Source organism: Chenopodium quinoa, unplaced genomic scaffold, assembly GCF_001683475.1.
Source record: "Chenopodium quinoa cultivar QQ74 unplaced genomic scaffold, ASM168347v1, whole genome shotgun sequence".
NCBI lineage: Eukaryota > Viridiplantae > Streptophyta > Magnoliopsida > Caryophyllales > Amaranthaceae > Chenopodium > Chenopodium quinoa.
In genome coordinates this window covers 2,125,871-2,140,292 of record NW_018744537.1, presented here as the reverse complement: position 1 = coordinate 2,140,292, position 14,422 = coordinate 2,125,871, and the positions used below count along the sequence as shown (strand labels likewise).

The window sequence follows — 14,422 nt, the reverse complement described above, 5'->3', positions numbered from 1 at the left end:
ATTGAATACTTCCTCCATTTGATCTCCAACTAACTCCGTATATAATGGTGGGCAAGCAAGAAATTGCTAATGGCAAAGCTGTCTTTCTAGTCAAGGCTTCCGGTGAAAGTGATAAGAAGACCATCACCGGAAAGTATGGCTCCAATGAAGTCATTGTACTTTGTGTTTGATCGCGCTTGGCCTAACAATTAATCCTGGTGCAGTCTTAATTACTAGCTAACTTGTAACTAAGCGAGTACAATAACTAACTAAAACTTCCTTGCACTAGTGTGTACGTTTCCTATGCGTTCATGTACTATTTCAATACATTAGTAATCTAAATCATATGTTCTACCTACTTAATTGGAGGCTGGACACCTATAAAATTTAACTATGTAGTACAAGTAGTATTTGTTTTATTACCTTAGCAAAGCACAACAGATACATATACTGGAAAATAATGAAGATAACATATACTTATGAATGAGAGTTCAGACCATATAACCAATTTACCAAGGTTATTGACACGGGAACTTTCTGTTGTTATGACCTTATAACAAACGATATGAAATGTGAATCTCATGGAAGGAGGGTAATAGAATTAAGATTCTGTTTTCAGGTTTTGCTATTCTCCTGATCGAATTCCTAAATGTGCTGGCCAGGGGCAAAACAATCAATATTGCATTCTCTGCATCAGAATTATCCATGAATTACTAGTACAGGATTGCACCATTTGAAGCCACTTAAAAAATCTGAGATCTCTGTTCTTGAGTCCTGCAAACTGAGTGCATATGACGTTATAAAGTCCAGTTGATTGATGACCTACATATACTATTGATTCATCTGATAAATGTATTGTGATACTCATTTGGTTAATACTGGCGAGTTTTCTTAATTTAATCTAACAATTGTATAATGGATATCTTCCTGTATATCTCAAGTAAACTACATTTCTAACTTAAAAATCAAGAGGATTATCCTCAAATTTAAAACCAAGGCACAGCAATTTCAACAGCAGAATTTAAGAATTGAGCGAGAATCTCATACAATGATACAAATCTTGATCATGAAAGCGGAAATTAAACGTTCAGACACAGTAAATTGCAACAACAATCTACTACTGTACTTATTAGAGTTATTTCAATAAACACAATTACAACATACTACGTGAGACCGAAAAAAATACTACTATATCTAGGAATGTAGTTTGGATCCTTGAGGACAAAACAGCCTTGCTGCAGGAAGAGATTCTGGTTTTCGGAGTCTGGGTAATCACAAGATGATGAGACCAATTTTCTCAAGGATGGTCTGTTTGCAACTATCCATGGTATTATGTTAATACCCACTTTTTCACAGCAACTTAAGCTCAAGTATCTCAGTCGTTTACACGATTTCACCACTTCCTTTATCACTTCCGGGGCATATCCTCCCCAACTATATAAGAAGTATATCATTTATCTTTGAATATTTCACAATCAACTTCTCTAGCACTGACGACTCCAACTCTAACTCCAACTCCATGTCTTCTCCAACGAAACGATGGGATCCAGTTAAATCCAGTTCCACAAGGCTCCTGTGGCACTCTCGAATATCAGGAACATTCCGTTGATCATCGGGTAGGAAATAACAATCATGTAGCTTGAGCTTCTCCACTTCGGGACATAATTTAAGAAGCCTTTTCAGAGCTGTAGAGCTAAAGTCATGATGTGATGATAGGTTTAAGTACTTTATTGCACGGTTCTTCTTCATTAGGCCATCATAATTGTATTCTTCTCTTCCAAGGCTTGAACCAGTCATCACAAAATGGCATAGACAAGGGCATCTTTGTGTGATCATAACAAAAGCTGAATCAGATAGATTGGAACAATTACGGATTGATATTGATGTCAGGTTTTGGAGACACGAGGACAAGTACTCTATAAGCTCATTTGTGAGGAATTCTACTCTCCTCAACTTTAAAGATTTCAGAGATTGAGAAGAGTGTTGTAGGAGCATTGAGATACCAGTAATTGTGTAACTTTTACAAATTCTTAGATCCAAGTCAGTAAGATGAATCCGTGCCTCTACTACAGAAAAGAGAAACTCATCCGGTATGTCTACATGTTGGAGCTTTAGAGATCTAAAGTTGGTTAGGAAATTTGTAGAGCCTTTGACTCCAAATGAATCAATCTTAAGATATTTATTTATGTATAATGAGTTCAAATGATGGCTGTTGTTAACAAGAAATGAAATTCCTTCTTGTGTCACAATTACAATCATGAATTTCAATTTGCTCTAGTAATGGACAGTTTTTTGACAGAGAAATAAGGGACTTATCTGAAATCCGTGATTTATTCGAAAGGTCTATCTTGCGTAAACTCTTGAGCTTGGACGACATATATTCTATCCCTTCATCAGTCACAGAAATATAATACGGTGCTTCATCCTTGATATGAAGTTCCTCGAGCTCTGGGAACGAATCTGCTACTCTGACAAAATCAGCATCTCCCTCGCCACCAGTAAACTTGAGTACTTTCAGATTCTTCATGTTTGAACCAAGCTCCTCTAACCAAACTTCTAATTGACTTCGACAATATGAATAAGCAACCAACTCTTCCAAGTCCAACCCGGACCGTGCAATGGCAACAACAGCTTCATTCATGTCTCCTTTGAAGTTACAGACCTGTATCTTCTTAAGGTTGGAGAATCTTTGCAGCAAACCATGAAGCACATATTTATTTCAAAAACTCTTATATAATTTAAAATCACTCAACAATACATCGGTTGGTGGGAGTTTCCCTACATTGAGCGCATCTACTATCTTCTTCACCTCTCCAATCCTAAAGTCCCCTTCTATAGCAAAATGAAATTGTATAAATAAAAAAGATTAATATCAATACTGGAGAAACTAAATTCAGCAGTGATTATGTAGCTTCCTTTTCCACCATAATAAGGACACTAATTTAATATCACAATTTTATAGTAAGGTCTATTTTTAAAAAGGCAGTCGGAGTTTATAAGAAATCATATGTCATTCGACTCCTACTTGCTTTCTCTTTAAAGAAAGATAGATCAATAAACGAGAATGGACTTCATGATCCACTTTTGAGGCTATATTATTTAATTCATTAATGACAATTAAAGCTGACCTATTTTTTACTCTAGATTTTACCAAAATACTTCTAAAAATGAATCATATTATCTTACTCCTTGAGATATGTCACATCTTCCATCTCTAAGCTAGAACTGAAGTATTTCAATATTTTAATTGCTGATTTGACTGTACTCCGTAAGATAAGTCACAGCTTTCACCTATTAGCTAGTAATGAAGTAGTTTTCAACATTTAAATCGCTGACTTGACTGTCCAATTAAATGAACCTAACAAATTCGTGTAAATTGATTGAATAACTAAAGCTAGCATTAACCCTAATTGCTCATAAAACTCTACTAAAAGCATCAATTGTAAATTAACTAAACATATCACAATCATCAGCACAACATAATGGCATCATCATCTAAATTTGATTGATTATCAAACAAAAATCATGATTGCCTAGACCTATAGTTGGTAAACATACTTAATCAACTTGATAAACAAATACTTTCTGACTTTCTCAATCCCGAATTAATTGTCACAATTTCTTTCCTTATAATGAACAGACAGGGTGATTTGATAACTAGAACCTGGCAGAGGGAGTACATAAAACTAAAGCATAAACAAAATAGATACCTGGATGTTATCAGACAACATGTGTTTCCCATGGGCAAATGGATTGAGAAACAACAGAAGCGATCTGCAAAATAAACGTAGAAAATTTATATTCTGCAAAAGCAATCTGTTAAATCAAATTGAAAGAAATTGGAATACCATGTGGCTGCTAAGCAAGACATGTATGTAACCAATGCCTAAGTACCCAGCAATCTGTTTAACAAAATAGAAAGAAATTGGAATAGCATGTGGCTGCTAACCAAGACATGTAACCAATGCCTAAGAACCCAGCAATCTGTTTAACCAAAATAGAAAAAAAATTGGAATACCATGTGGCTGCTAACCAAGACAGTTAACCAATGCCTAAGCACCATTAAATGACCAGTGAAGAAACAATCAACTAAGGGCTTGTTCAGCACGGTTACTTTATCAGTTTTTTGTTTTTTTTAACCCAAAATAAAACAAAAACCTAATCACTTATAACAACTTTCACCTCATGTTAGGAAAACAAAAACAGAAAAATCCAAACCACTAACACTATGTTTGGGTAGAGAGAAATGAAGGGAAAGGAAGAGAAGGGAAAAGGAAGGATGCATCATCCTTTGTTTGTATACATAATAAAAGGAGGGAACGAAAGATAATTGGAAGGATCCATTTTCCTTCTTCTTTTTATAAACAAATCCCTCTTTTGTCGGAGAGATTTGGAAGGAAAATGTAAGGTCACCTTCCCTCTTTTTCCTTCACCTCCATTTCCCTTTCCCTTCACTATTGTTATCCAAACATAATGCATAAGTTGTTTTGTGGTTTTTGTGGTTTTACAAAACACGCCCACGTCAAAGGTCAAGTTCTCTGTATCTTTGAACTAACTTCCCTTAACCTTCAGAATAAAGAGTAATTTCAATGTTTAGCACTTTGGCTAGATTTATTATCTTTTTTCCAAATTCTCCATACCTAACCTTTCTTTGCACACTGTTTTTCAATTTTTTGGCAAATTATGGGAATCTCCGAGCAGATGTAGATTTAGCAGCCCACAAATTCAGCCTAACATTGATAGACAATAAAAAAAAAAAAAAACAATTTTCAAATCATTTGCGTTTATCATGCTATTTTGTTAAACCTTATTCTAAAACCAGATTCCATATACTACCTCCGATTACTTTTATATGCAATTTTGGAATATTATTTAAGAGATATAAAATATTTCAAAGTTACGTTTAAAAGTAATCCGTATATTTTGATTTTAATAATAAAATTATGTCTATGATGTTTAAAGTAGAAAAAAATTGTGGTTGATATCATCATTATTAATTAAATAAATTTTTTTATGTTTAGGATTGTAATTAAAGCATATATGCCATTGTTTTAGCTTTCTTGGTTCTATAGCTGTAAATATCGATGAATATGATATTCTCCATTTTAATTATAATGTGACGAAGAAGCAAACTTTAAAACAACACAAAATCAGTTTTGAACTTTCTTAAAACATAAAATCAAAAGTAATACCGAACGAACCCTTAGAAAAGCAATCTGTTTGACCAAATAAAAGGAAAAATCTAATCGAATCGAAGAGATGAACATTGAACCAATAAGAACTAGAGAGAGAAATGAGAGAGAAAAATACCTGAAAATTGGAGAATGAGGTATTGAATCGGAAAATTAGATGGATGTTTTCGGGAAAGAGATGGTCACCCATATTCGATCGATTCTTCTGGAAAAACACGGAGCATGCTTCAAAGGAGGAGAGAGAGAGAGTGGGAGTGTAACTGTGTGAGGTCTTTTTGGTTCAATATTACTCCACAGTTAAAGGAAAGGAATAGAAAGAAAAGGGAGAGAAAAGAAAGGAAGAGAAGGGAAAGTAATTTTATTAGTTCCGGGGGGATTTAGATAAATGGACAAATATTCTCTCAGATGTACTTCATATTTTTTTTCTCTGGACTCTGACTCAATCGTATATTCTCTCCTCCCAACAAATCACCACCAATTTAGGGCAAAGTCATCAGACACATCGTCAGAATTAAAGTCGTTTTTTTTTTCTTTGTGGAGGCCAAACGCCTAAATTTTTCAAAACTCTAGGGGAGAAACGCCAAGAATTTTCAAAAGTGCCTAGGAGATTCGAAAATTCTAGGCGTTTCCACCCGTAGAATTTTTTAATTTTTTGCTTTTTTGTTTTTATTATAACTTTTGATCCAGAACTCAAAATTCAGACAAATAAGATATCGTTGGAAAGCTCTAGAAGTTTTTTTCTAACCCAATTAGAATCATATCAATATCATTTTTAGATCTTAAGATATGGCTAAAATACTAACTTTGGTCCAAAACCAACACCCTTGCACTATTTTGATCATATATTAAGATCTAAAAATGATATTAACTTGATTTGAATTGGGTTGGAAAGTAGACTTCTAGAGCTTTCCAACGATATATTATTTGTCTTAATCCGAGTTTCGGATCAAAAGTTATGATAAAAACAAAAAACGAAAAAAAACTAGAAAATTCTATGGGATAAAACGCCTAGAATTTTCGAATCTCCTATGGACTTTTGAAAATATGGGCGTTTCTCCCCTAAAGTTTTGAAAAAATTAATGACCTTGCTTTCGGTCAGTGGTGGTTTGTCGGGAGAAGAGAATGTTAGATTAAGTTAGAACATGGAATACATGCGAGGGTATGTTTGTCCATTCATATTTAAATATGGGCGTTACCTGGTAAAATAAGGGTGTCGTTTAGCCTGTCACTTTCGGTGTTTTACAGAGTATTTTTCTTTTTCCTCTCAAATTCCTCCCGTGAGAGTAAAGAAAAGTGTATAAAGACTCTTTTTTTTCACTTCTTTTTCTTTCTTATCAATTTTCATATCATTTATCATACCAAATATGGGAAAATTTCACTTTTTTTTTTTCTTTTCACGCCAAATCTCATCAATCAAACAAAGCCTAAAAGCTACTCTAAAGAGAAAGATTATGAAAGAGAGTGGGAGGAGAGAGATAGGAATATGTGGTCGTTGACCTGGCAAAAAAAAAAAAAAAAAAAAAGTGGCATACGAAGTGGCTAAGTCATCAAATGCACAAGAGCTCATTTACCTTACATTTATGTGAAATTTAAGTTGCATTTCTTATGAACAATTTCATTGACACTCATATGACTATTTATAAGCAATTTTTAACTTATTCCCATATTATTGTAGTTTGCAAGGAAAAAAATAACCAGTAGTTTTATCATACAAATGTTATAACTTAAGTGGATGTTGTTTTCTTTAAAAAATTCAAGCGCAGCTTGTTTGAGCATATAGTTACATCAATTTATCACTCCAATGGTAAGCTACATGCTCATAATGTTATTAATTAATCTACGATTAGACCCTTTTTATATACCATTAAAGATGCTCTCACGTAGCATAAGCATAACACTAAAAGATATAAGCGTGATATAGAATATAAGCTACTTTTATTCCTCTTGACTTTCGCTAGTGAAGACAGAGGCCTGAAGGCCACAAATTCTAACCAAACTAGACTTTCATTGGCTTTTGACTATATAATTTAGTTTTCTTTGTTTCTCTAACATACAAGAAATCAACTAACCTAACTATAGGATGTCTCTTGTTTAGGATTCTCAATTATTGAAGAAAATTATTTTGTCAAAAGCCAATGAAAGTCAAGTTTGGTTAGAATTTATGACCTTGAATTGAGGCCTCCTTGAAGTCTTCACTAGCGAAAGTTAAGAAGAATTTAAAGTAGGCTTGTATCTCGCCTATAGTTGCTACAGAGTAGTTTTGTGTTATGCTTATGCTATGTTAGATTGTGCTCTCACCTATTAATTTAAGGCACAATTGGGTTCAACAATACGAAATTTTAGCAAAGTCAACGTAGTGGTATGAACTTTGACTAATAGTCGTAATTTCTTTATTGGATGTAGGAAATATCAAAAATAAAATCTGGCATTGGAGATTCTTCCAGAGTTAAAGAATCTTTAATATATATATTTATATATTTATTGTTACTTGTTTATTTAACTAAAGGAATATAATTAATTTGTTAATAATTTGCATGAACCTGTAATAAAATTATTCAATAATTGGTTACTAATATGCTTGTTAGTTTAATTGTTTGCAATCTCTCTATCAATAACATAACATATAACATAATACTAAAACAGACATCGGGAATGACACATGTCACTTCCTGGTGTTGTTTTTTCCCTCCAAAACACCCCCTCCCCTTTTAGCAAAAAAAACTTTTTTTTTTTTGGAAAATTTGTATAATACAACTATTATAATATTCCAAATCTTATATATTATTTTTACATAAAATGTATTTCTTTTATTTCGTGTTCTTAATTCTTCCATACACATTTACCTAAAAAATTATTCTAACTCTTTTTTAATTATAGAAAAAGTGAGTCACTGGTTCAGGTATAAGATACTATCATTACCGCCTGGACATCTTTTAGCCGAAGTATTATTGAAATTTTGCCCTAAAAGTAATAATAAAATTGGTTCATATAATTAATATTAAAGAAATTACTTTGAATCATCACTTTATTTTTTTTTTTCAAATACCTCTAATATTTTGTTTCTTAGACTAATTGAGTATTACATGACTATATAATAAATGTTGTGTTCGGCAACTAAATTATATGTCTAATTCTAGGAAAATGTGAAATATCAGTCAATTAATTTATTACGTAATTAAATAAATTTATATCTTAATAAATACAAAAAAAAATTACTGTCTTTTGCTGAAACATGTGATTGAGATGATAAAGTTATTATATTCGACATTATAAATAAGATGCATAGTAAAAGACACATCAGACATAATATAGTGACAAGTGACATCTTCTTGTGTATCCTTTTTTCGATAAATAACTATCATCTACAAATAAACTTGTAAGGCGATAACAAATAATGATTAAACTACAATTATTAGATTGCTTCAAACACATTTAATTTCTATATAATAACAAAGATCGACGATATCATGTAGAGCATCAATTCATAAACAGAAAATGTATTATTAATAATATAGGTTAGTGTTGTCTAATTGTTGATTATAATTGCCTTAATGATCTGAGTAGTATTTATTTCCATTGAAATTATTTTATTGGATATAACGGTTATATATTATTTGTAATTTATATATTTACATTTATGTTGTGTTAATAGTTTTACTGTAGATTTTATTCTCTTGTTTGATTGATATTTTTATGTTTATTAAAAGGCATTTTTAAATAAGTCTTTAGTCATATATTCACTAGATTGTATAGTTTTATTGGTAATAATATGCATCATTTATGTAATATAATGTATACTACTTTTAAATATTTTTAACACAACTAATCAACAATAAATTTTTATTTTCAAATGTAGTTTTAATAATTTTTGCTTTATTTTTTTTATTTTTCTATATGCATTGTATTTTTTTAATTCCTCATGAGTTGCCTCATTTTTATATTATATCAAAATTAATTATGGAAAAATGATTATTAGAACCGTGCATCGCACGGGTACTAATCTAGTTATTTTATACTAGATTAGTGCTCGTGCAATGCACGGTAGAAATAATCTTTTTTCCCATAATTAATTTGTGATAACATAAAATGAGGCAATTCATGTGGAATAACCAAATGTAATGCACATAAGAAAGATGATATAATAAGCCAAATATTATTAAAACTACAATTGAAAAGAAAAAAAATTATTTTTGATTAGTTGTGTTGAAAATATTAAAAATAGTATACATTATATTACATTAATAATGCATGTTATTCCCTATAAAACTATATAATTTAGATGTCATATGGTCTTTTTATTAATGAATTAATTTAGTTAAGAAAAAAAACACTCCATACTATACAATGTACTTCCAAAAAATAAGCTAAGTAGGATAATTAAAAAAAATAAAAAATAAATAAAAAAAATAAAAAAAACCTTAAAGCTGACATCATATATTATATTAGCGGAATTTTTTTTAATGATAGCTTACATATGTCCAAAATGATCGATGTAAACATGATTTGTTTTAGTAATAATTAATTGATTTTGTGAAGAAAAAAAAAAGTTATAAGTTGGTAAAATTATTACAGAAATATTTAACAGAGAACTAACTCAATTATTATTATTTCATAAGTTTTCAAATCAATTAACTCCATGAATAGAAATGTTTTTTTTTTCATTGAACTCCAATATTGTACAACTATATATATAATGGTAAATTAAATGTTAATTTTACATTTTTGGCTCCGTTATTTTATACTCTCCACCATATTTCAACCTTCTAAATTATAGCTTATTCTCCCTTAATTAAAAGGTATCAAAATCTTGTGTAACTATTTAAAGTAAACAAAACACGAAATAAAAATGAATACAATTATTATAAAGATAATACTCCCTCCATTCTGAAAGTTCGACTCACTTTGCATTTGCGATCTCTAATGAACATCTTTGAACATAAATATCTTCGGCTAGTTATAAGTGAAAATTATAAAAAGTTGATATTTGAAAATTTTATAATAAGGGGAATCTAATAAGATCCCTCATACTAATTTATTTCTATTATATAAATCATAATATGTGGTCAAAATTATTTTATTTTGACCAGATGAATAGTAAGTGAGTCGAACTTTCAGGAACGAAGGTAATATATAAGATTTGGAATAATGAGTATATTATAATATTTGTATTATTCAAATATTCCAAAAATAAAAAAAATTTTGCTAAAAAGGGAGGGGGAGTTTTGGAGAGAAAAAACAACATCATGAAATGACTCGTGTCATTCCTGGTCTCTGTTTTAGTATTATGTTATTGATTCTATTCACTTACTTGTAATTTTCGCAACCTCCAATACATATGTGTGACCAAATATATCTATAAATTATAAATAATTATAAGATATAAAAATTTGATATTTAATTTAGATGTAACACATTATGATGATTCTAACATTTGTCTGGTAAGGAAGTAGCACTAGACCGCCAAAACTTTATAAATTTGACCCATGAATATTAAGTGAGTAAAATATGAAGTAGATTTAACCAAAAAAAAAAACGAAGTAGGAAAGAACGGGTAGTATAACAGATTAAATTAGTTTTTGGCCCGGACAATGCGATGCCCCGAGTTATTATTTTAGTATATTGAAAATGAGCTTTTATAAGAAGAATTATGTGATGAAATATATATATAGATTAAATTAGTTACATTTATTTAAGTATTCGTATTATTGATAATATATTTTTAAATCATCATTGAACATCAAAATATACTATCCGATATCTATCCCTAGATTAAATACAATTTATAAACCTAAGTAATCCTAACACGAGTATTGGGCAAGCATAGGGGTCGAACACAGGGAACAACTAAAACACCACCAAGTACAACAATCAAGCTAGTTCGAGATAGAAGTTAAGTAAACTAAAGTCACTAAAGCAAGAAATGAAACAAGCTAGAATCAAGATATAAAGCACTAAGGGAAATGGTTTAGGTGTAGTATTCACTCAAGCACGATCAAGCATGAAATTGAATTAAAGTGTGAACTAAGCAACTCATATTCAATGATTCAAAGTACAATCTAGCCACCTATCAGGACTCATTGATTTCTCAACTCAAAAAAAATATACTATCCGATATCCTAAAATTATTAGTTTACTTCGTTCTTCAATTGTTATAAAAGAAAAAGAAAAAAACACATTAGCTTAAAAAGTTCAACACATATTTTGGGTTACATATATAAAATAGCTATAAGATTTTATGTATGAGCAAATAAAAGAAATGAGATGAATTTTTGTTATTATAGATTGTTGTTAAATATACATGTATAAAATTAAACATTAAATTTTCAAGTTTATGAATATGATTAACTCTTTTTAACAAAATATTGTAAATATAAGATCTACCATTTGAGTAGTGGATGAATTTAGATTATAGTGAACATGAGGTCATGGGTTGAAACATTCATATTAACAATTGTTAATTTTTATTTAATGAATAATAGTAATTTTTAATAGTATGCTGACATGACGCCACATCATTTGCCTAGCAATATATGGTGACTCGTGGCGGGATTATGTCTTCCCATTGAGTTTTAATATATATAGATTAGATAGATGAGGAGCATGGTGAATGGTGAGTGAAGGAAAGTTGGGGTATATATAGCCGAATTGTATAGGGTGGTTGGGTCACTTGGGTGTACAAATGGGCTGAAAATAACAGCTAACAATAAATAAAGTCCAAAATTTCATTATCAAGTTAGATTTAACAAGACTTAAGTTCATTACTTAATACTGTATATATTACCCGACTTGATTTCATTTTGGTTATGCGTGTTACGTTTTGTCGAAGTACTTCTTTAGTAAAAATAAAATTTAATTGTTATTGTAGTAAATCTTATAGTAATTGAATATTAATAACGTACTTATTTTGACAAATCAAACAAGACCCTAAAAAGACTTCATAAAATTCTATCTAATTGGGAATTTGTGAAGATTGCATATAAGAAAAACAAATAGGAAAGAATATTTTTTGTCAAAAAGAAATGAATGGTTATCTTTTACTTTTAAGCATCATGAAATCAATATAGGACCATTTCAATGAATGGCATGGACCTATCAAAGAACACCAGCAAAAAGGAATTGAACATCTTCAAAATACTCAAAGCAAAATAAGAAAAATCCAACACGTATTTTCTCTCATCTTTTCGAGACTAGAAAATTGGTATGAATCATTAAACTTATTAATGTGTAAAAAAAATCGAATATTTCTCGATCTCCTCCTACTATATAATGGTGGGCAAGTATGGCATTGTAATTTGCAAGTCACGCAGATTACATATATACAAGAGGGTGATACTACTTTAAGGTAATTAAGTGCCTAATCCTTAATTTAATTTGTTTTAGCTTCTTCAATTCATCCATCTTAATTAATATTTGTCACTAACATATACTACATGTAACGCCTAAATACTTTTTCATCATTTGAATTAATACTTGGTAATTTATTGTGCTTTGTAGGAGAATACAACTAAGTAATACTGAAAAGATGGCCTCCATTCAAGAATGTGCTGCAGTGAAGGTGATGTTCAGTAACAATGTCCAAGCTACGTTGAGTGTTAAGCTCATCAACGGAGACGGAGAAGATCCTGCAGACGTTTACGGAAATATAGATGGTCGATTTGGCATCAGCACTCAGTTTTCGCTTTTTGATAAGAAGCAAAGTCAGCATATTCCAGTAAGGCCTGGTGAATTCATTCCCTTGAGTCGGTCCGATGTCAATGTGCCTGAAGCCGCCACGGAAATGGAGATTAGTGCTTACTTGATGGACTATGATGCTGTTTCTTCCGACGATGAAATTGCTAACGGCAAAGCTCTCTTTCTAGTCAAGGCTGCCGGTGAAAGTGACAAGAAGACCATTACCGGAAGGTATGGCTCTATTGAAGTCAATGTACTTTGGGGTTGATCGCGCTTGTCCTAATAATTAATCCTGGTGCAGTCTTATTACTAGATAGCTAGCTAGCTACTATAACTAAATAAAACTTTTCTGCACTAGTGTTCATGTTTCCTATGTGTTCATGTACTATTTCAATACAATGATAATCTAATTAAAACGTTTTACCTACATGGATCTATATTGACATAGGACTTTTCTTGCCAAATTACGATTGTCATGACCTTATATCAAACGGGCTGTAAGAGTGCGTACTAATGACCTGAATAATACTCGAACTCAGAAATGAACACATGGATGGAGGATAACGAAATGAAGATTCTGTTTTCGGGTTTTGCTTTTCTCCAGATCGAACTCCTAAGCGTGCTGGCCTGGGGCAAAACAAACAATATTGCATTCTCTGCATCAGACTTAGTACATCTCTCTGAACTACTCAAATACACAACTTACTAGTATTGGATTACACCATTTGAAGCCACTTAAAAAATCTGAAATCTCTGTTCTTGGAGTCCTGCTAACTGAGTGCAAATGACATTAGATAGTCCAGTTGATTGAGGACCTAAATATACAGATATAATATTGATTCATCTGATAAATATATTGTGATGACTCATTTGGTTAAATTCTCGCGAGTTTTCTCAATTTAATCTAACAATTGTATATTTTGAATTATAAACCAAGGCAAGGTAATACACACAGCAGAGTAAAAGAAATGGGAGTAGTCTTCAATTCATACAAATCTTGATCATGAAAGTGAAAATTAAACATTCAAGTTGGACACAATAAATTGCAATAACAATCAAATACAATTTCAAAGTATTACATATAACACAAAAGCGTATCTCCTTTAAAGATGAAGCTTGGATCCTTGAGGAGAAGACAGCCTTGTTGCAGGTAGAGTTTCTGGGTAGCTACGAGATGATGACACCAGTTTTCTCAAGGATGGTCTGTTTGTCACTATCCATGGTATTACACTGATATCCACTTTTTCACAGCAACTTATGCTCGAGTATATCAGTCGTGTACACGATTTCACCACTTCCTTTACCCCTTCTTCTGTCACTTCACTGCAACGCGCCAGATCCAGGTGAATCAATTTGGGGCATATCTTCCCCAACTTGGTAAGAGATATATCATCTATCATTCAAATTTTCACAATCAATTTCTCTAACACTGACGACTCTAACTCCGTGTCTTTTACAGTGATATGATGGGATCCGGTTAGATTCAGTTCCCCAAGGCTCCTGTTGCACTCTAGAATATCAGGAACATTCAGTTGATCATCGGGTAAGAAAACACAACTGTGTAGCTTGAGCTTCTCCAA

General features: G+C 31.4%; 2 protein-coding genes across 6 annotated transcripts; one reads left to right on the top strand and one right to left on the bottom strand.

The window, feature by feature from the left end:
- Positions 1–1,080: 1,080 nt before the first annotated feature.
- On the bottom strand, positions 1,081–5,868 carry LOC110698616 (F-box/LRR-repeat protein 3-like). Of its 5 annotated transcripts, none has more exons than XR_002506756.1 (4): positions 5,290–5,868; positions 3,828–3,881; positions 3,690–3,753; positions 1,081–2,811 (listed from the first exon to the last, which is right to left on the bottom strand). XR_002506756.1 is itself a non-coding variant. In XM_021876082.1 (4 exons), exons 3-4 carry the CDS (start codon positions 3,719–3,721, stop codon positions 2,195–2,197), a joined length of 504 nt encoding a protein of 167 aa, XP_021731774.1. In that variant the 5' UTR covers positions 3,722–3,753; positions 3,828–3,881; positions 5,290–5,864; the 3' UTR covers positions 1,081–2,194. The 5 variants fall into 5 exon arrangements, 2 of the variants coding, with proteins under 2 accessions (XP_021731774.1, XP_021731773.1); XM_021876082.1 differs by having other exon boundaries at positions 1,081–2,666; positions 5,290–5,864; XR_002506755.1 differs by lacking the exon at positions 3,828–3,881 and having other exon boundaries at positions 1,081–2,808; positions 5,290–5,866.
- A 6,508-nt stretch (positions 5,869–12,376) lies between these two features.
- LOC110698615 lies at positions 12,377–13,269 on the top strand. The gene is made up of 2 exons (XM_021876080.1): positions 12,377–12,513; positions 12,666–13,269. Exons 1-2 carry the CDS (start codon positions 12,392–12,394, stop codon positions 13,108–13,110), a joined length of 567 nt encoding a protein of 188 aa, XP_021731772.1. The 5' UTR covers positions 12,377–12,391; the 3' UTR covers positions 13,111–13,269.
- Positions 13,270–14,422: the final 1,153 nt, after the last annotated feature.